Source organism: Pogoniulus pusillus, chromosome 31, assembly GCF_015220805.1.
Source record: "Pogoniulus pusillus isolate bPogPus1 chromosome 31, bPogPus1.pri, whole genome shotgun sequence".
Taxonomy (NCBI): Eukaryota; Metazoa; Chordata; class Aves; order Piciformes; family Lybiidae; genus Pogoniulus; species Pogoniulus pusillus.
This window is the reverse complement of record NC_087294.1, coordinates 1,069,555-1,091,936: the sequence shown is the minus strand read 5'-3', so window position 1 is coordinate 1,091,936 and position 22,382 is coordinate 1,069,555. Positions and strand designations below refer to the sequence as shown.

At 41.2% G+C, this 22,382-nt stretch overlaps 1 protein-coding gene across 1 annotated transcript in view; it reads right to left on the bottom strand.

Annotated features, from left to right (window-relative positions):
- The window catches only part of ESR1 (estrogen receptor 1), a 183,660-nt gene that overhangs the window by 13,128 nt on the left and 148,150 nt on the right, over window positions 1-22,382 (bottom strand). Inside the window, exon 6 of the mRNA XM_064169411.1 lies at window positions 13,053-13,191. Coding sequence (XP_064025481.1) covers window positions 13,053-13,191 — 139 coding nt within the window. The remainder of the gene's footprint in view (window positions 1-13,052; window positions 13,192-22,382) is intronic.

Below are 22,382 nucleotides of genomic sequence, written 5' to 3'. Positions count from 1 at the left end.
AGCTGGGCCATGACTTCCTCCTCTTTGATGTAGGTGTGATTACAAAAGCATAGTTCTCAATATCACACATAAATGAATACATAGCTAGGTATTATATTCCCCCTCAAAACGTCAGCTTCATAAACTCATCACCAAGCCATTACTGTAGTGAAACATATGAGGCTGATTCAACCAAACCTTTACATTCAGGAAAAGATTTGTTTAAAACTACATTTTTATGTATTCATGTAGGTGTTCTGTCAGTGTTACTTTGTTTCCTCTTTCAGTTTTTCTTTACTTTTAACTCAAGTAGTCCAAATTCTTTGCGTTTCTTCCTTCCTAAGAAGAATTGTACCTGTCCATGCAATCTGTAATGTTCCAACACGTTTAATCCCATTTTTGTTTCATATCAGAGTAATTGAGACCCTTATTCATGAGCTCAAGAACTTAGGACACCAAAATCCTCTGTGTAGATGGACATCTGATTAAAACTTTACTCCATGAATCCGATAAACTTCACATTACAGTGCTAGACAAAGCTGAAGTTTGGGAAATCTTAGTGTTCATTAGCAATCACAATTAGCCACCTGCCTCTGCCCACAGTACAAGGCATTCTCACTCACTAATTTTTATCTTACACACCCAAACTACAGTTCAAGAATGAATGCTGACTGTAATTTTTTTGTCATGTCTGACTGAGGCATTTACTTGCTTCCTAATCCCCATGAAACTACTGGCATTCAGTAGTCCAAAGATTCAAAGTATTACAGTATCACACAGTATCACCAAGGTTGGAAGAGACCTCACAGATCATCAAGTCCAACCCTTTACCACAGAGCTCAAGGTTAGACCATGGCACCAAGTGCCACGTCCAATCCTGCCTTGAACAGCCCCAGGGACGGCGACTCCACCACCTCCCCGGGCAGCCCATTCCAGTGTCCAATGACTCTCTCAGGGAAGAACTTTCTCCTCACCTCAAGCCCAAATCTCCCCTGGCACAGCCTGAGGCTGTGTCCTCTTGTTCTGGTGCTGGCCACCTGAGAGAAGAGAGCAGCCTCCTCCTGGCCACAACCACCCCTCAGGTAGTTGTAGACAGCAATAAGGTCTGCCCTGAGCCTCCTCTTCTCCAGGCTAACCAATCCCAGCTCCCTCAGCCTCTCCTCGTAGGGCTGTGCTCAAGGCCTCTCCCCAGCCTTACACCAGAATGTGTATTACACATTCTGAACAAAGAGCAAAATTGGAATAGCCAAGGCCACAGTTTAAAGAGATGGTAAGCTATCTGTGAAATCAGACTTCTAAAAACACCTTACCGTGACTCATACGGCGAAAAAGGGATTCTGATAGCGAGAAAGAAGTCTTCCTAGGTACCTCTTACAAAAACAGTTCAATGAACTGTATCTTACAAGACCAATATTCCAATCAAGATCTTTTTGCTGACAAGTACAGACAGCCTCAGGACAATAATTGTCAGTCCTGCAACACATAGTCTGTCTGGCTGAAACTCCATGCGTGTTTAGTCCCACCAAATGAACTTACTAATTATGTAACTTGAAGAGGTTCTGAATACTTTGCAATCTCATTTACTCTGCTGTCTGCTGTGTGTGGAATACCAGGCTACTGCACAAGAAAAGGAAGAGCATCACTTTAGGCAGAGTGAGGTACCAAACTGTGCAACGAACAGTTCAGAAATTTCTGCTTTCTTTTCAGACTTAGGCACCAGATCCAGCTCCAGGAGCTTAGTACCATCGCAATGCAGGCTCCTAATCAAATAGTTTTATTATCTAGGCTACAGCACTGATTTTCTTTTTTAAGCTAGCTTAAAGTATCTGAAATAGGAACCAGCAGTTCTCCTGCACTGCCTTCTGACTTTCTAACATTAGCTGATAACAGGGAGGCCTAAGTAGGAAGGCCTAGATAACTTTCCTGGAGGACAAGTTAAGCAATAGATTTGAAAATTATCCTTATCCCACCACTATATTGCTGTCTTTGTGTACTCTCAGATTACTGGAACCAAAACAACAAAAGCTTGTTTGCTGCAAAGCATCAGAAGAATTTGCTGCAAAGCATCTTCTCAGAAGAATCCTCAATACTTTGGATGTTGGGAAATGTTTAAGAGAATTAAAGGTCTTCAGTTTCTGAATAAAACTATTATGTGTATTAAACTTTAGTAAGTCCACAGAATCACAGCACCATCCAAGATGGAAGGCAACTCAAGATGTGTTTAGTCCAGTCTCCCACCCAAAGCAATGTCAGCTGCCTCAAGGCTTTATGCAAGTCTGGTCTTTAAAACCTCCAAGGATGGAGACTGCACAACCTCTCTCAGGATAATTATTTTTGTCATCATGGGTTTTTTTCTCCCCTGTATCCATTCAGAAGCTCCCCTGCTTCAGTTTATGACTCCTGTCTCTGTTTCCCACCAGGCATCTCAGAGAGCCTTAATAATCCTTGTAGAGTTTCAGTGAGGCAAGCTCATAAGCCCCTTTTTGACCAGGCTGAGCAAGTTCACTTCTCTCAGTCATTAAGCACACACTCCCACTTTGGTGGCTCTTCACTAGCTTTACTGAAGTTTCCTAGGTGATCTTTCCTGTAACAGGGGTGCGAAGCTGGATGTTATATTCCAGATACAGTCTAATGAGTGCCAAATAAAAGCTTAATAATCACTTCCCTTAGTCTACTGCCCACTGCACCAGTGACTGAAACAGTCCCAGATACTGCTGGCCTTTATGGCTGTCACGTTGCAGTAATGGCACATGCACAGGTTGCTGATCACCTGTACCCCAGGCTCTGTCTAGCAGAGCTATTCCCTTACTAGTTCAGCCCCAGCTTGAAGAGTAGATTAAGTCCATCACAGGTGCTTCACATTTCTCCTGTCTGAATTTGATGAGGTTCCTGTCAGTCTGTCCTCCATTCTGTCTAGGTTTAAATGTATGGCACCTCTGCCCTCTAGCATATCCATTGCATCCCCTGTCTTGGTGTCATCTGCAGACACGAAGACAGTACACTCCATCTTCTGTTCCAGGCCACTCACAAAGACATCTAACAAGACATGTTCTAGGATAGATTCCTGGGGTACTGCAGCTGGATTAGTAAAATGTAATCCAAGCTCTACAACTGTATCATGTAATGAGCAGTAGTCAGACTGCACATTTTATTCCATTAAGTGAAATGCATTTCATTAACAACAGCAGTGGTAGAATTAAAACCTCACACCAAAGGAATGTGGAAATCATTAGTGGCAACTAAAAAGCTGATACAATACGGCACATATTGCAGAACAACTGAGACTGAGGTGGGCTTAAATATCAAGGCAGAGTGAGCAAGAGATGTAGTCATTTTATCACAGAAGTGATGCAGACTGGCTGACCTGTAGTTCCAAGACTTACTTTCTTCTTTTGAAGATGGGTGCAACATATGCTTCCAGTAACTGAAGACCTCTCCTGGTTCATAGCCTTTCAAACATGACAGAGAACAGCCCTGCAATGACAACATCTAATATTCTTGTATGCAGATCATCCTAGGGACCTCTATGGGACAAAATGTTTTAAGAGATTCATGGCTCAGTTCCCTTTCACTATATCAATCTTCTTCCTTTTGAACTCTAAACATAAGAACCTGGATTTTAGTTGAGTTCTAGAAAAAAGCATAGACATGAGGAATGTCTTTTTTAAAAGCCAGGATCAAATGGTAGACAAGTAAACATTAACAGTGGTGGGTGTTTAGGTGACAGGGACTCCACACATTCTCATCATACTTTGCATGTAAAGGGAAAAGCTGAAGTAGGCACAGATGCACCCATCAAACCAAAGTCCAACTGTCTCTGGCTTCTTTATTTAAAGACAAAGGATTGCCAAGGCCATACAGGATCCTCCAGATTTGGGAAGGGAATGTCATATTCAAAAATGGACTTAATAAATTGGTGAGGCTTGTCACATGATGTGCTTCCCAGCCTAACGGTAGGTTAGCAAACAGCCTAGGTATGATTGAGAAAGCTGCAGGGACAACATCTGCATCCTGATTTAGAAGAGAGCATATTCACAGACTTGAATGCTCTAGCACAGAAGAAGAATTGGAAGTCTGCACACAGTCATACTGCTGTGATAAGACTTGAAACGCAAAGGCTTGGTGAAATAGTGCACAGACCAGACAGAGTGCATGACTGGGGGATGCTTGTAGATAGGGTACAACTTGATCAGGAAGCTCACGTATGGAACAAGAGAGAAGAACCTGAGCTCTACGTAAAGGGAGACCTTGACTGCCCAGACCATAAGTAACCAGAACCACAGATGTCAGAAGACTCTGTATAGGCCAGAGAAATTAACACTGACGACTGGGGCAGACAGGCAGGGATTGTTACAAACTGACTAAGAGTATAAAGTGGATGAGTCTTTCTGTAACTCACAGAAGTCTCCCAATCATTGATCTACAGTTTTGTGGAGGATTTCTACATGGATAGGCTGCAATCATTGTCTGGAAGGTCAACATAGCATTGTGCAAGTAATACATAGAGTTTTTGGAATCTGTTGATGATAACTTCCCAACACAAACAGCACAGTGTCCGACCAAGGGCAATGTTCTATCGACCTACTTCTCACAATGAGAAACTGCTGGTGAATGTGGCCACACTGTCTGCAGCAAACATGAGATGTGATGAGATCACGATACAGAGGTAGGCTGGAAATGCAAACAACAGACCTTTGCCTCTGGGTTTCAGATGAACTGGCTGCACTTTATATTTAGAGATTCTCTAGGCAGAATATTCTTGGAGAAATCACAATGAAAAGTTTCACAAAAGCTAGACACTCTTTGAAAGAAAGTACATTGAACACTTAGGAACAAGCCTACCCCACTGCAGAGGAAGACTAGGCATTTTAACAGAACAAGCGAGAAGTCCCTTACCAAACTAAAGGCAAGAGAAAATAAGAGAAAATACATGAGAAATAGAAATAAAAAGAGACAACAAAGGAAAAGTACCAAAATATTTTTTAAGCATTTACGCCTAAAACATGTAAGGAACAGAGGATACCAAGAAGGGATTTCACAGGAAACCTAAAGTGAGAGCATGCACACTTCACTTTTCAGAAAGTTACCTTCCAGTAATAATTTTCCTTTTTTTTCCCTTTTTTTTTTTAAGGGTAAGGGTGTTGGTGGCAGGGGCCACTTCGCTAAAAAGCCTTTCCAATTGATTTATAACATCGGTTCAATAATTACTTCTTGTTTAAACAAATCAAATGTTTTTGGCTACTTACCCCAAAATATGTGCCATTAGTTTCAATGCATGAATCACAGTCTGGGAATCACTCACTGGACAAGCACTGGACTGGAATTAGCATAATTCAACTTGGAATCAAGTTTATAGCCCCTTCAAGAATTTCTTGAAACAAACATTTGCCAAATATGAAATAAAACCTAAGTAACAGTTGAAGGAGGAAAAGGACAGCAGCAAAAGAGACCATTAAGAGTAAGGCTCTCTGTTCCTCCACTGAACTGGGCAGTTACGTTTACAACGTTTCACATAACCTGCCCTTTGAGTTACTCCTGTTGGCATCATCACTTCCCAAAACAAGTTGAAAAGGACAGATTTAGAAGCAAAGCAACAATTAGGATCAAACCTGAAGCTCAGTCAATTCCTATCTTTTCCAGTAGTAACAAAATTATCACCTTCTGAGGTATGCTAATATTTTCTGATGTCTCATTTGCTTGCTTCTTGAGCTAGCTATGAACCAAAAGTGGTGCCTAATTCACACACTAAACAAGAGAAATTAAAATAAAGCCAAATAAGGGCAAATTCAAGGAGACTGGGAGGATACAAAAGACAGAGCAGAATCATACCTCGTGCTATTTCTGAAGCACTAAAGAATTGTCAAAAGATTGCAACACCATCAGTGAACTTGATGAGTTTGCACTAAATTCCACTGCCAGTGTCACCGACAAAGATGTTAAACAGTGTTGGTTCCAGTACTGACTCCAGAAAAACATCACTCATTACTGGTCTCAAATTGGATGTCAAGCCATTGACTGGAACTATTTGAGTGTAACCACCCAGCTGGTTCCTTACCTACTGAATAGTGTGTCCAGTTCAGAAACAAGGATCAGATTCAGGACAGTGCCAAATGCTTTGCACAAGTCATTTGCTCTTCTCTTACCCATCAATGCTGCAATCTCTTCATAGAAAGCCACCAAATTTGCTAGTCATGATTTGGCATATTGGCTGTCAACAGTCACCTCCTCTTTTTCCCATGTGCCCTAGCACAGTTTCTAGGAGGAGTCAGTGCATGATCTTGCTGGGTACAGATGTGTTGTATTAACAGACATTGATAAAAACTATATACTCCTTCGTAAATCAATGCACTAAAACAGCTTAAGGAAGCAGCCACCTCAGCGGATTGTCCACCTGGAATCCCTTGCCTTTAGTTAGAGCCATGCAGTCAGAACTAAGTCTCTTTCCTGACTGGACCAATAGAGGATCATCTACCTGAGCACATAAAGTAAGAGTACATTATACATTTCAGCAGTAGTGACTTGATTCTGAAACATAGACAAGTAAGTACTAGGTATCTCTTAAATTATTTTTGTCTTGGTAAAACATGATGTGAAATGGATCCACAAATATTCCTCTAAAATACTGCTATAAAAATTCTAAGGAAGTTGATTTTTTTGAGTCATATTTGAGACATTTACATTATAAAATTATTCTGAAGGCTCTCCATTTAGGAATAATGAAGTTGCAAGAACTGGCTGAAAAACAAATGTTATTCTTGTTGACAGGAAGGCCTTTTTTAGTTCAATTTACATTCAGTCTGGATCACCTTAAAGACAAAAATACCTCCAAATTCTCCTCAAATCAGAAGTCCAAAGAAATTTTGAAAAGGTCAGCATCACAATTCAACATGACCTGGAACTGGGGCCTGAGCTTCCAAGGTCAGAGTGACTAGATGAAGAAGAAATCTTAGAATGTGTGTACGGTCTACACTGAATCCAGAAATTATTTCATTCTTTCTGAAAACTTCTGTTCTGTGCCTACAAATCCACCCAGGGATTCTCCTTTTCTGACAGCTGAAGATAAGGAAAAGCTTCTTTACTCTGAGGCTGACAGAGCACTGAAACAGACTGTCCAGGAAAGTTGCAGAGTCTCCTTCTCCAGAGGCTTTCGAAAGCCTCCTGGACATGTTCCCGTGCAACCAGCTCTATGTGAACTTGCTTTAGCAGGGATTTAAACTAGATGATCTCAAGAGGCTCCTTCCAATCTCTACCATTCTGTGGTGCTGTAAAATTGTGCAGATCAGAATGAAAGGAGGTTTGATTTCTGTTGTTTTGTTTTGTTGTTTGGGTTCTTTAATTTCGTCACTTTGAGCATTATTTACCACCACCCCAAAGAGACCCTAGGGGTCCTCATGATTTACATTGAGCTTGTTTGAATTACAAAATTGAAGAGTCTCTGAATTTTGCTCCAAGAAATGTGGAAGATTGGTTTTGGGCAATTCCTTCCCCAAAACCAAAACCAAAACCAAAACGAAAGATTAAAGAAAGATTTCATTACTTCAAGAGATTTTTTTATCTGTCTACATGATTATCTACTTGGTTCTATCAGGTAAATAACCTGAGGACAGGATGATCATTTGAGTTGTGTTTCTTCACAGAATTTATTGCTATTAAAGATGGGATGAAAATTAAATGTACACTTTATTTTTTCTTTTTTTGCCCCAATTTATCTCTAAGGGAAAATTTGGATGTACTTATTGACTCTGGGCTTTTTCCCTTTGAAATAAGTAAGAGCAACAAGTCACCAAAGAAGCGTTCTAAAACTAGCATCTGTGACCATTTTGTTTCCATTTTGTCTAATGAGTCAGTGGCAATGAATAGATTCACAATTACACAATGCCAAAAACACTGTTATGCATTTACTCAAGAGAGACAAGGGTGATGTCCTCAGACATTTGGAACACTTTATAAGATGAGATACTAACAAATCATATTCAGATTTCAGCCTGATACTCTTCTATTGTATCTAATTTTCTGTTTATCAAAAAGCACTCTCTGCACAGAAAAAATAAGACTCTTTCTGTGCATGGTGAGAAATTTTCAGACCAAAACCATGAAAGCAGTAGATTATGCAGCTGCCCAAACATGCACAGAATGCTGTCTTGATGCTATTCATGCTAGATGCAGTTTAAAGAGCTCTGTGACCTCCTGCTATCGCTCAGTATGAAAATCAGTAAAGCAAAAAATCTTCAATTTCTCCCAAAAGAATGAAAACAATCTGCATCAAGCACTGGAGGAGGAAGACAACAAGAGTTTCCTGTTGTTCTTCTTGTTGTCATTATTGCTGTTATTATTAAAGAAGAAGAGGAAGAGGAGGAGGAGGAGGAGGAGGAAGGGGAAGGGGAAGGGGAAGGGGAAGGGGAAGGGGAAGGGGAAGGGGAAGGGGAAGGGGAAGGGGAAGGGGAAGGGGAAGGGGAAGGGGAAGGGGAAAGGGAAGAAGAAGAAGAAAAAGAAGAACGAGGAGGAGGAGGCTGATTTTTTCTGCTGTTAAGCATGTTTTGCAATCATGATAAGACAGTAACATTAGAACACAACGTGACAAGACCCATACTGTCTCATATCAGAGGTATACATTTACGTATAGGCATTTGGATCGACTGATTTCAAGTGATTATCTCCAGTGCTAGATTAGAACAGATACTACTAGTGGATTAGCATACAATTTTCTGCAATTCCTATCATCACTATTGTACTTCTCTTGATCATCACAAGCAAGAAGTCAGACTTCCTTGTATGACAGCTTATCTATCTCTTTGATTGCATAAGAAACCCATCCAGGAACTTTTCCTGTTCCTTTCAATATTCCTGTTAAGGGAAATCAGAAAGGCACAGTTCTCCAAGCATGGATGTAGCACAGATTCAGAGTGAAATACCCATCTCCTTTTCCTATTGAGGCAGGAAGCAGCAATCTATTTACTTTTCCATTAGTGACAAAGAACTGCTGGCTCTGTAGAACTGACTTCTGTTCGCAGTGAGACGAAATGGCCACCTCAGAACGCAGGTACTAGGATTACTCCTCTCATGTGTGTGTTAGTTCACATCTGTCTGCACAAAATTTGGATCTTGTTTAATACCTTCTGGAAATCAAATAAGATCTCCCTTATCCATTTGCTTGTTAATTTCCTCCAAGAACTCTAATGTATTGATGATGAATGGCTTCCCCTTTCAGAATGCCTGGCGACCCTTTACCACCAACTCCTGTTTATTCCCCCCTCAGACAATTCCCATCTTTAGGTGCTGTCTCACCAGTTTCCTTACAGTGGTCACCAGTCCCACCCACTGTTTTAAGACACAGCACTGAGGTTGGTTCAGGTGAGTAGCCATGCACCCCAGCCAGCAGTTCAGTTCCTTTAGACTTATGTTCCAAACCTTTAAGTAACCCCTGATAATCATGATATTTGAATGCAACAAATCCTTTAAAACACAGTAAAATATGACTTTCTTATTCGTGAAGAAACATTCCATTTTCTTCAAAGTTCTGCAGAGCCTATTGTCAGGCCTAAGACACTTCAGCCCTGCTCTAATGACATATTTAAGATCTGCTTTCTTGGGAATCTACCAGACAGGAAACATCTGCTCTGAACTATTAGAAAGCTAAGCCTTTACTCCTAGATTTGCCTAGTAAGAGATACTAATGAAAACAAACAAACCCCCCCCCCAGAATATAAAACATTGGCATTTATCCTAGGCTTTCTTCAGTTGTATCAGGTACTGCACATCACCTACAAACACTGCAAATGTGCTATTCTAGTTCCTGATTAGGCCTATTTTTCTACCCTATAATTACTGTTATCTGAGCTTTTCTACTAGCTTCAGCTGCAGACTGCAAACATGTCCCAGTTTTATGTAACTGGTAGGCTGCTAAAAGTCTTGATTTTGAACCCAGGCTGAAGTGATTAGGCAGTGAGAGGGTGCATTACCCCACAGAGCATCCCATCTAATTACCAAGCCGAGTGGGAACAGAAAGGACTAATGTGATGATACTCATCCAAACAGAGGGGAGTAATCTACTGGCAGCTTAATTGTTGTATAATTTTTTGTATAGGCAAATCAGAATTTTTAAAGGAACTTCAAATAAATAACAAAGAGCTGTTTTACAGATCTCTTCAAGGAGTCTTCCAAGTGTGAGTTGTTACATTGGAAAATTATAGAAGTACTTACTTGAAAATTTAACAAGTGGATACTCACAGAATGAGAAAAGTCAGTCTTTAGAAGATTTTCAGAAACAAGGCACACTCATGTTTTATATAACTCAAGTAGGAGGAGTGAGTTTGGAGAAGAAAAATAAGATTTGTTGAAACAGCAGGGTTGGAATGTTATTTCTATAGCATTTCGGACAGATATGAACAAAACAAGGCTGTATTTACCCAGCCAAAACACAAAGAGCTGCACAATAAAACTTCATGTGACTTGAACTGTATATACATTTGTATACAAACAACTGTTTCCAAGATTCTAGACAGAAGTAATCTATTAGAGACAGGAGAAGCCTGGGAAATGAAAGGGATGTGTAAATCAGAGAGAACGTCTGCCACAGAATGATCAGAGAGAGCTGGAGTCATATGCAAAACGTGGTAAAGCTTCTTACTGACAACACTGAATTTGCGCCAAGTCCAGAAAAACACAGGCTAGAAACAGATCTGGGATTTATCATCTGCAGTTAGTGGCTCTGAATTACAGACAGTAGCTAAACTAATACTTGCAGCCAATGCTGTTATCCCCATAGATCAGGTAAAGGCGTGACGGAGAGTCAGGACAGAGTGCAATGGATGAAATCATTGAGAAGTGGTATCCTGTGAAGAACATGCTGAAGAGACAACAAATGAAAGCAACTGGTACTACAGCACCCATCTTTCACATTATTATATCCATTCGGTTACATAATTTCATTCTTCAGATAAACTGCAATAAAATATCAAAACATATTTTTCACTTCTATGGTACCTGCCCAAACACTTGATGGAAGGACTCCATTGAGTCAAACAATATTCTCTCACTGTATAGCATCCTCAAAATCTCATTTGCTAAACAAAATCAGCACTTCAAACCACTGTTAGCACAAATTAATGGCTAAATCAACAGTTAACTATTTAGCATATCAGTGCTCCCCCAAGAGTCAATCTATTTTAGTTTCAGCAAATTTACTCACCAAGTAGACTGAGGCAAGTAAATGATGCCTTGGAAACACATTTTTCATTATTTGAAGATGAGAAGATGAAATAGATACAAATTTTGAGAAACAGCCTTAAGTCTGATTATGAAGTCAATTGATTTTTGAATATTGAGTAGTAGGTGGCTCCAGCTGCATGCAAATTGTTGTCTTTAATCCAAACAGAGCTGGCTTCAACTGTGTGAATCAACCACTCAGACTCCACTTCGCTCAGAGTGTGGGGAGTTTTAATTGGGGAAGGTTGTGGTTTCAAATGTTTTCCTAGTTTTTGCTTAAGTAAGAGGTAGGCAAATGGTGTTCTGTGTCTGCACTTCAGTTACCCTTTTTTTCTCAAACTCTGTTTCAGGATATGGAATGGGCAAGTGGGTCAGTGTAAGGCATTCTGCAGTTCACAGCAGTTTCAACATTATGCCATGTTTACTTTCCTACAGTAGTACATTTTGCTTCTTCCTCACACCAAGAAAACATTTTAAAGCTGTTATGTTTCTTGAGAAGAGTATGCTTATAATTAGGTAGATAGTTTCTGTACTCAAAATGAGAACGTGTTTATATGGATCTAGTTCCATAGCTCAAAGATCATGTGCTAACACAAGTGGAAATGAGTGTTTCCTAAGGTGAGAAATACTTTTCTATTCCTATGAAGTATTCTATTTCATACTCTCAGGCACTGTCACATATATTTTACTAAACAACAAAATTAAACTTTTCTTCCTTTATTTCTTTTTGCTATAGAGGGAAGGGGAATCAAATGCAAACATCAAAATTCAGTGCCCTACAGTTAATGCAGCAAGCTGCTCAAAAGCTGGTTTCCTAGCAAGAGCTTTCTTAATTCACCTAGGAACAGTTGCAGTAGCCAACGACTTTTTTTGCCATCCCTCTACTGCAGCTCACTGTCCCTGCAGCTACATGGCAGGACCAGAAGCTTACCTAGTTCTTAGCTGCATCACAACATACTCTACCTCCTCATTTCAGCTCTTTATTCAACCTCAATTTAGATCAAGATGCCATACTCTGCATTGAAGTGGCTAGTGTGCACACGTAAGCTCTCTCCTGCAACTCTGCTGTGTGGGTGGTAGTCTTCAGGTGAAGAGGACTACTAATAGCTGGGATGATTCTATCCTAACTAACTCCTTCTAGATTTGACACAGTCACTTGTCAAATCCCCTGCTCACTGGTTATTCTCTTTTAACACTCTTTCACAAGGCTGAAAGTTTTCATGGCTGGGAAGAAAGGAAACTTGAATTACTAAGATAACTAGAATATATATTAACAATCCATCGATCTTCCTGCTTTTATTTGTGAAGAATGCCAGCTAAAATCCAAGATATAAGATATTGCTGCATGGCAGAGATGCATAATTTTATCTCTCACTTAGAAACACCTACACTGCATCAACAAGACAGGCTACAAAAGGCTTAGGGCAGGAAGCAATTGTGTCTTTTACATATTTGACTCCCATTTTCAGGAGCTAAAAAGAACAAAACAACAACCTCAAGGTATACTGCACAAATTGAGAACTTTAGGTAATCAGAAATAATTTTCTGAATCGAAGTGATGAGATTTCAGTACTTAATTTTCATTTCATTTACTTTTGCAACAAGCAGTATGGATTAGAAGACATTTGCTGCTGTCTTTGAAAGAAGGTAATTCAACCAGCAGTTAGATTTCAGATGTGCTCCTTGTCTAATACATGACCAGCATCACACTTCACAACACTCACATTTCAGGTTCCTTTTGCAATTACACATGTTACAATTCTGCTTAACTGAAGTCCTGTCAAACTATATCATGAGATGACTAGGATTAATCTGACTGCCATAGAGAAAGTATAACCTAAATAATTCACAGCAAGATGCAGACTGACCTGTCCAGTAATAGGTTAGGTGCAAATAAAAGCTTTCCTGGGTGTTCCATGGAGCGCCAGACTAAGCCAATCATCAGTATCTCTAACCAGGCACATTCCAGTAGATGGACCTGATCATGGAGTGTTAAATCCACAAATCCTGAAAGAATAAATAAGAGTCAGTAAAAGCACTGCAGTTTTATAAGTGGAACAACCTGATTCAGAGAATCAGTATAGGAAGCACATTGGAGCTGGACAGCTAAAACAAAACCACAATAAACCAAACATTAGTTACATTTACATTTTGGGCTGAGTTTTGTTTACTAGGTCAACCATGGCCATGGCTCCAACCTGCATAACAAGGAGCTAAGAAGCAACTGCAATGCTGTTTGCTGATGAGCAAATGGATAAGTACACAAGTGGCACTTTTGTTCAAACTTAAAAAAAAAAACAAACTTTACTGTTAATTCTAAAGTCAATTTTATCAAAATAGCCCAGCCCCAGGGCAGAGCAGGAGGGCATCCCTGGCCAACAACGGTCAGCACTTTCTAGTCCCCTAGCTGTGTGCTGCCTAGGCATACCCTGCCAAAAAAACAGGGCAAGAATCGGGTAAGCAGCTCCACCACCCCACCCCCATCTGTTGCTAGTGGCCTGGGAAGCTGCTGTACACTGCAGGAAGGGACAACCACCTGCTGCATGGTGCATGGCGGAGCAAAAATGGAACAACCTCGCTTACAGCTTGAAATGATATCTGTAATCAGTTCATCAGGAAAGGAAGGCATTCGTGAGGGAGGGAGGACAGAAGGAAGGACAGAAGGGAGGGAGGGAGGGAAGGGAGGGAGGGAGGGAGGGAGGGAGGGAGGGAGGGAGGGAGGGAGGGAGGGAGGGAGGGAGGGAGGGAGGGAGGGAGGGAGGGAGGGAGGGAGGGAGGGAGGGAGGGAGGGAGGGAGGGAGGGAGGGAGGGAAAAATGAAGGAAACAAACATACATGTTTTTTAAACTTAGTATTGTGCTATGAAAGATATTTTACAAGTAATAAAGAGGAAGACAACATAGTTCACAATAACTTATAAAATATTAGGCTCTGCAGAACAGTTGATATGTTTTATGAAAACAGCCAATAGAGATAATCAGTCTGCTGCAAAAAAAAAAAAAAAAACAAGAAAAATCAAAGAGCTTTCACATGTCTGATGTGTAACTCATCTATCAATCATTAGGAATTAATTTAGAAAGATGCACTACTTTCTCTGTTTATAAAAGCAGTAAGACCTGGGGAATTAAAAATATCATTGCCTGCATTTTTTTCTTACTAAGTGCAAAAATTACTTTCCGACTTCATAGACTGATGGAATGGCATTTGCCTGAGTCACCAAACAGTTTGAAACAATGCAGCTGAAACTTAAAACAGCAACATTTTTAATTACAAAGCATTAATTAAAGTGCTCAGGCGTGAAATTGGCAGAACAAATCTGGAGAACAAGCAATAAACATCATGTTTGCTATTAAGTATTGCCTTTGTGTGATGACACACAATAAAACAGTGGGTTCTTCTACGCCTGAAGAGTACTACAGCAAGGCACAAACGTAAGTCCCTGAGTGGTGTGTGAAGTTTGCAATTAGCACATTACAAGTCAGTTATATTGCCATCGTTTCACAGGGCTGCACAGCATTCTGCAGCGGATTGTTTCGACTGTTGCAGGAAAAATGAGTTCCTTACAGACGTGCCACTACACTTTCCTGTAAAACTCTGCTCATTCTACAATATTCTGCAGGACAAAACCACTTTGCTCTGTTCTCCACACTGTCTTGGTCTTTGTAGTTTTACTACACCTTTTCTCAACTCCTTTTTAAGCCCTATCTTTTTGCTGGCTCTGTTCTTCCCTATGCCCATATATGACATTTCAGATTTCCTGCTCTTGAGAGTAGAAACATACTTCCCAACAATGGTAGCATCATTTAAAATACAGCAACATGAACACTTTGCCTTAAAATATCTGGAATATTAATTCTGTCTGGAATATTAATTCTGATTTTAGTAAATCTAAGAATATTTAAAAATAGGATTAAAAAGAAAACTGATTGTGAGTCCATAGTTTAATGAAGTGTCAGGCTGATCCTGCTTTGGGTTCTATGGCAAAACAGTTATCACAAATGTTGATTAATAAAGACTTAAAAGTCGGTGATATAAAAATAGACATAACTTTAATTCACAAAAAAAAAACCTTACCAATTATCTTCATGACCCTTTAGGTGACAGTATAAGTTTAGACTATAAAAACAATAGTTTTGATGAAACAGCTTTTTATGAGACATTTGCTTTCATCAAAACATGTAAAAAAGAAACTGAATTAAAATGTTTTAAATTATGCACCTCAGTATGTAATGGCAAAAGACAATGAAGTGATTCCAAGTGCTGGTAAAGGAATGCCTCTCAGTTCACTTCTTTATCTTAGACACCTTTTTTGATGATCACATTATGTAGGTGTCATGATGGGATGTGGAAGATGATGCCAAAAGCAGGTTGATAATGTAAGTAATCTAAATCACCCATTTTCTTCATCCTAAAAAATACATACATGAGTTTAACCCCAAGAACATTAAGCATGTATACAAGATTGAGAAAGACAGTTTACAAAGGCCTGTAGTGATAGGACATGGAGCAATGGTTTCAAACCAGAGGATTTAGATTGGATCTTCAGAACATGTCCTTTACCATCAGGGGAGTGGAACACCGGAACATGTTGCCCAGGGAGGTAGTTAAGGCCCCATCCCTGGAAGTATTCAAGGTGAGGCTCGACAAGGGTTGGGCAACCTGATCTAGTTGAGGATGTCCTACTTACTGCAGAGGGTGTTGGACTAGAGGACCCAAAGCACTCTATGTTTCTATGATTCTATGAAACAGTAACAGCTACAAAGAGGACTTTGACATCGCAGTGATAAGGGAAGGGCAACTGACGTCATCTACCTGAGTAAGGCATTTCACTCTGCCCCACATGACATCCTGGTCACCATACTGAAAAACATGGACCTGATGGGTGGAGCGCTGCTGGATAAGGAATTGGCTGGATGGTGGCATGCAGAGAGTGGTGATCAATGGCACAATGTCCACCTGGAGACCAGTGACAAGTGGCATCCCTCGGGAGTCAGTGCTGGCACCAGTGCTGTTTAGCATCTTTGTCAGCGACATGGACAGAGGAATTAAGTGCACCCTCAGCAAGTTTGCAGATGATGCTAAGCTGTGTGGCACAGTCGACTTGCCAGAGGGCAGAGATGCCACCCAGAGGGACCTGGACAGGCTGGAGAGGTGAGCCCAGGCCAACCTCATGAAATTCAACAAGGCCAAGTGTAAGGTCCTGCACCTGGGTCAGCACAATCCAGAGCACAAATACAGGCTGGTGGTGAATGGCTGAGAGCAGCCCTAAGGAAAAGGACCTGGGGGTCTGGGGTGATGAAAAGCTCAACATGAGCCAGAGGTGTGCATAAACAGCCCAGACAGCAACCGTGTCCTGGGCTGCATGAAGAGAAGCATGGCCAGCAGGGCAAGGGAGGGGATTCTCCCCTTCACTCTGCTCGCATGAGATCCCATCTGGAGTACTGTGTACAGTTCTGGAGCACTGTGTACAGTTCTGGAGCCCCCAACACATGAAGGACATGGAACTGTTGGAGCAAGTCCAGAGGAGTGCCACGGAGACGATCAGAGGGATGCAGCAGCTCTGCTATGAGGACAGGCTACGAGAGCTGGGTCTCTTCAGCCTGGAGAAGAGAAGGCTTCGAGGAGTTTGTAGTAGCCTTCTGGTAGCTGAAGGGGGCCTACAGCAAGGCTGGGGACCGACTATTTACAAGGTCCTGGAATGCCAGGATGAGGGATGATGGGTTTAAACTGGCAGAGGGGAGATTTAAACAGCATGTTAGGAAGAAGTTCTTTGCAGTGAGGGGGGTGAGACACTGGAACAGGTTGCCCAGGGAGGTTGTGGCTGCTCCCTCCCTGAAGGTGTTCAAGGCCAGGTTGGATGAGGACTTGAGTGACCTGTTCTAGTTGGAGGTGTCCCTGCCTATGGCAGGGGCTTGGAACTGGATGAGCTTTGAGGTCCCTTCCAACCTAAACCATTCTATGATTCTGCGATGCATTAGTATCAGCCCAGTTTGAGCTTCCAGTTGGAAGCTACACCTAACGAAGATGATAAACTTTACAAAACACATGGGGAACTCTGAGAGATAAGGAAATGAAATCACCTCTGTGTTACCTGAATTTGGAAGCCGTTCTTGAAGGAGGATGAGAATCTGGACAGATGATGTCATAAAGAATAAAGCATTGCAAACTATGCCCTCTAGCGAGGAATAAGAGAAATCTGGTTACTCTGTGAGGCTAAATAGGGAGTTAAAGAACAGCAATAGATCACCACATAAAGGAAAAGAGAACATTGCAGAAGGTAATGGTCTAAGAGAGAGAAGCACATACTGGAAGCTAAACATGCTCCAGGTCAGACTAACAAATGAAGGCCACTGTTGATAATAAAACTAATTATTATCTAAGCAACATACTAAGTTGCCATAAATTTGCTGTCATTAGGAACACTAATCAAGATTTAATCATTATTTTTTCGACATACTCTTTTTCAAGGAAGCTAATTCTGAATGATGTTAGAGAAGGTAAAATTAAATGATGAATAAATCATTAATCACTTCATCATTCAGAGCAATTTAATGTCACTGAAGTTGTGTGTAGATGTGCACTGCATTCTCAAATATCTTTCTTTTAATGCTGGCAAATTTTGAAAGCAAAAGCATTCTTCCAATTCTGAATCCTTTGTTACTATGCTGCAAAGTAAAAGAAAGACCTTCACCTCACTGCCAATAAGTGAATTGTACCTTATGGATATAACCTACATCTGACTCCATATATCAGACTGACGAGTTGCAGGGCTTCGTAAGGCATATCAAAATCATTGTATGGCCAAAACCCACAAGACCTAGACTGCCATTGAGTCATCCATATATCATCTGCCTGACAGAAGAGACACTTACAGAATGAAAGCCTTAGGGGATCACCCCTTATTCAGATACAGATAAAAGAACAGTATTTTTGAGTAATTGTCACCACAGAACACAGGAATTGTTCCACAAACTCTTGCATACATATGGAAATCTGAACTTCTGAAAAGCCAGAAAAGTCTTCTGAACACTCAGCTAAGAGTAGGTGGCAAATAAATTTACATTATGAGTAGAACACACACAGGTAAAGCTCAAACTAAACTGATTATCCTTTCTTATACAAGACAGTGGTGTGTGCCATTTCAGTGACAATAGGATAGAAATCTCTCTTCCAGGCAGTAAGACACACTGAAGCAGCAGTGGGTTTCCTGAAGGAAAAGCTGTAAAAAGCCTTTCTGTGGCAAGCATGTCTCTCTAGGGGTGACATTAGACCAGGGAATCCAAAACTGTATGATCCTGTCACCCTAAAACAGGGAGGCAGCAATTACCTGCAACAGGTATGAGCAAATCTCTTTGGTATCTGGGAGTTTGGGCAGCTGGTCAAAGGCAAGGATTGCCATAAGAGAACAGAAGGACTGCTGAAATTCATTGTTTGCCTTAGTGCCTTTTTGATCTAAGAAGTAGCTTCCTATTTCATCATAATTTATATCTCAATTAACATTCTCTGAGACTCAATATCCAGTGTCATTGCCGACTGAACCCTCAAACAGGCAGCTCTCCAGTGGGTACTTACTATCATCTGGGAGCCATTTAACTATCATTACTTTGTAGCTTCCACTAATGTTCTTAAGGCACAACTACCAGGTTTGCAGACCATTGCTCCTCCCACAATGAACGATAAAGCAATGCTCTTTGTTTACTTTGGTTCAGCTGAAATCCTACCTGTATGTTTACATGTCTTAATTACCATTATAGGTACCTAAAATAAAAATGTCAGCTGATTTTAAAAAAATATATTGTGTTATAAAGAATATTTTCACTTCCAGGTGCTTAGAAGGAAAGTAAAGTAAAAGCAAGGAAAAGCTTTAAAAGCATCTCATTTACAACAGCAATTGATACCAGATGCGTACAGCAAAACACCGCAGCAGGACAAACGTATGCCTCTACAGAAAGCTTTCTCAGACTCCAGTGCTATGTAGCTCCAGGCCTTCCAGAGCTGAAGATAAAGATGCTCTTTTTGTGCTAACTTGTCCCTTAACATCTTTTCCTTCAGGTTTATCCAGATGCTTTTGGAACTCGCTTCCACTTCAGATTTCTTTTATATTCTCTGGGAATTGTCGTCTCCAGCAAAAACTCTCACACTCTAAGTTAACATTAGGAAAAGAATAATCTTCTGTTTTTCTGAAAACCAAATCTCTTCCTTTCATTTGATGCATCTCATTATTTTATTGAAATATATCATAATTCCCTAGGTCATCTTCTCACTGCTAATCTTCCCTTTTCCAAGTTCTTTTAGTGTATTCAGTCATTCCATGCAAGAAAGTTATCCTGAGCATTCATTTTGTCCTTCTCAGAATATTTTCCAAGTATTTTCAGTGTCAGTGAGGCTAAGACTGAACAGTTTTCAGTCTGCCCTTGTCTTCATTACCTTAGTCAATTTAATACTGTTAGTAAGTTTTATCATCATTATTCATGCCTTTTCCCCAGCTAGCTTCACAGAACCACAGAATGGCAGGGGCTGGAAGGGAACTTGAAAGATCATCCAGTCCAACCCCCCTGCCAGAGCAGGATCACCTCTACCAGATCACACAGGAATGTGTCCAGGCAGGGTTTGAGTATCTTCAGAGACAGAGACTCCACAACCCCATGGGCAGCCTGTCACCATCACTGTGAAAAAAATTCCTCCTCATGCTTAAATGAAACTTCCTATGCCTCAACTTCCACCCATTGCCCTTTATGAACGTGCTGAAATACGTCTCACTAGTGAACTCCAAAGGTTATCTCTTTATTAAATACCTCGCTTGTTCATATGGAAAGTCTTTAATTTGATAGCAACAGCAATTTTTGTATCTCCTATAGCAAAAAAGACTGCGAGAAATCAGAACATTTCTACATCACATGTCTTAAATTTGCTCGTATGGACCACTACTTTTTTCTATCCTGATACAGTGTTTTAAAAAGTATCACAGTATCACAGTATCACTAAGGTTGGAAGAGACCTCACAGATCATCAAGTCCAACCCTTTACCACAGAGCTCAAGGCCAGACCATGGCACCAAGTGCCACCTCCAGTCCTGCCTGGAACTGCCCCAGGGACAGCGACTCCACCACCTCCCCGGGCAGCCCATTCCAGTGTCCAATGACTCTCTCAGTGAAGAACTTTCTCCTCACCTCAAGCCGAAATTTCCCCTGGCACAGCCTGAGGCTGTGTCCTCTCGTTCTGGTGCTGGCCACCTGAGAGAAGAGAGCAACCTCCTCCTGGCCACAACCACCCCTCAGATAGTTGTAGGCAGCAATAAGGTCACCCCTGAGCCTCCTCTTCTCCAGGCTAACCAATCCCAGCTCCCTCAGCCTCTCCTCGTAGGGCTGTGCTCAAGGCCTCTCCCCAGCCTCGTCGCCCTTCTCTGGACACGCTCAAGCATCTCAATGTCCCTCCTAAACTGGGGGGCCCAGAACTGAACACAGCACTCAAGGTGTGGTCTAACCAGTGCAGAGTACAGGGGCAGAATGACCTCCCTGCTCCTGCTGGCCACACCATTCCTGATGCAGGCCAGGATGCCACTGGCTCTCTTGGCCACCTGGGCACACTGCTGGCTCATGTTCAGGCAGGTATCAACAGGCACAGAAGAAAAAGTTGTTCTTTACAACTCAACACAGTATCTCAGCTATGCAACAGTCATGTCATAGGACACATTTGGAAGAAAACACTAATTAGGTTGGCAAAGACAGCAAAGAAGTAGTGATGAGTGCTGCAAGCCAATAGCTAGCAACCATTCGTTAAAGAAACCAAATTAAGAGAGGCTTATAAAGACAAAAATAGCTAAGGAGTTGAAACAAACAGAAAAGTAATTCCTGCATCAAGTTCCGTTTTCATCTGTTTCTCCTAAGCAAAAGCATAGTTGAGGATCAGTACCTTAGAAACCACTTTTTGATAGAGACACGAAGCCTGCGCTTGCTGCAGTGCTTCAAGCAGGGAGACGAGGCCACATCTACACACTCACCCAGCCCCTGAGGTGACAATATGAGCTCAACTTGCACGGATTGCTAAACCTTTTCAATCCTTAAGGCTGAGCCTGGAAACCTCTCACTTAAGAGGCGGCTGAAAGCTAAGAAGAGGCTAAACCTTGCCCCTTGACTACAGCCTTGTCTGCACACAATGACAGCTGGGCAAAATATAGCCCAAGGGCAAGTGGAGAATCACTGCCACTGTTTCCTATGGGTCTCAGTACTCACACAGCTATTTCTATAATGCTACTTATTCCTACTTCTTTCCTCAGATCTTCAGAACAAAATGATAATAAAATGCCATTAACTCCTCCCCCCCGAGGGCCCTTTAAAGTATGCTTTAAAGTGTGATAAGGACATACTGGCTTACACAGCCCCAGTGTTTTAAATCAAGACATATTCTGAAGACTGAATACCTAAAATTTCTAAAATCCAACATTTTGAAGCCAAATATTTTGTTTCAAAAGTAGTCTTCCTATTTTTTTTTAACTGACATTACTTTTGCTTCTGTAAGTGAGGCCAGGAAAAAAAATACAGTTTACTGAGTTCAAGGGAGGAAAGTCTGCAAGGCAAACATGGAGTAAATCATGCAGCTCTAAGAGGCTCTAAATCCTTTATCTGTCTTCTCTAAGCCTAAACAATCTGTCAGAACAGAAATGAGAGGGGATCAGAGAGAACAGCATGTGCTCTTAATTACTGTTAATTCCTGTTAAAACTTTAACTTCATATTTGCCTTTTTCAGCTCTAATGGTTACAAACCTCTTCTGGAAAATAACAATTAACATTTATAGGCCTAAACATAATATGAGTTAGGGATGTTTGGGGCTTTGGGCAAAATGCCAAAACTCAGAAGGATCAGGAGGGCCTGCTATTGTCTCTAATGGCATTAAAAGTCAAGACAAAGCAAGCTGTTCCCCTTCTCCTCTGCAGGAGACTTCCATCCTCACTGAGCTTGTATGAGATCTCCCTTGTGGCCTGCTGAAGGCACCATCCCAGACAGACTCCCCTCTGATGCTGTAACTAGAGCAGGATGCCTCAGGGATGTCCCATTTGTTTTAGATCCTGTTTCTAGGACCTGGTCTGTTCTGCACCATGGCAATTCTAACATTTATTTCTCAGTTGGAAAAGACCTCTATGATCATTGAGTCCAAGCACTGACCTAACACCTCCATAGTCATTCAGCTCTGTCACCAAG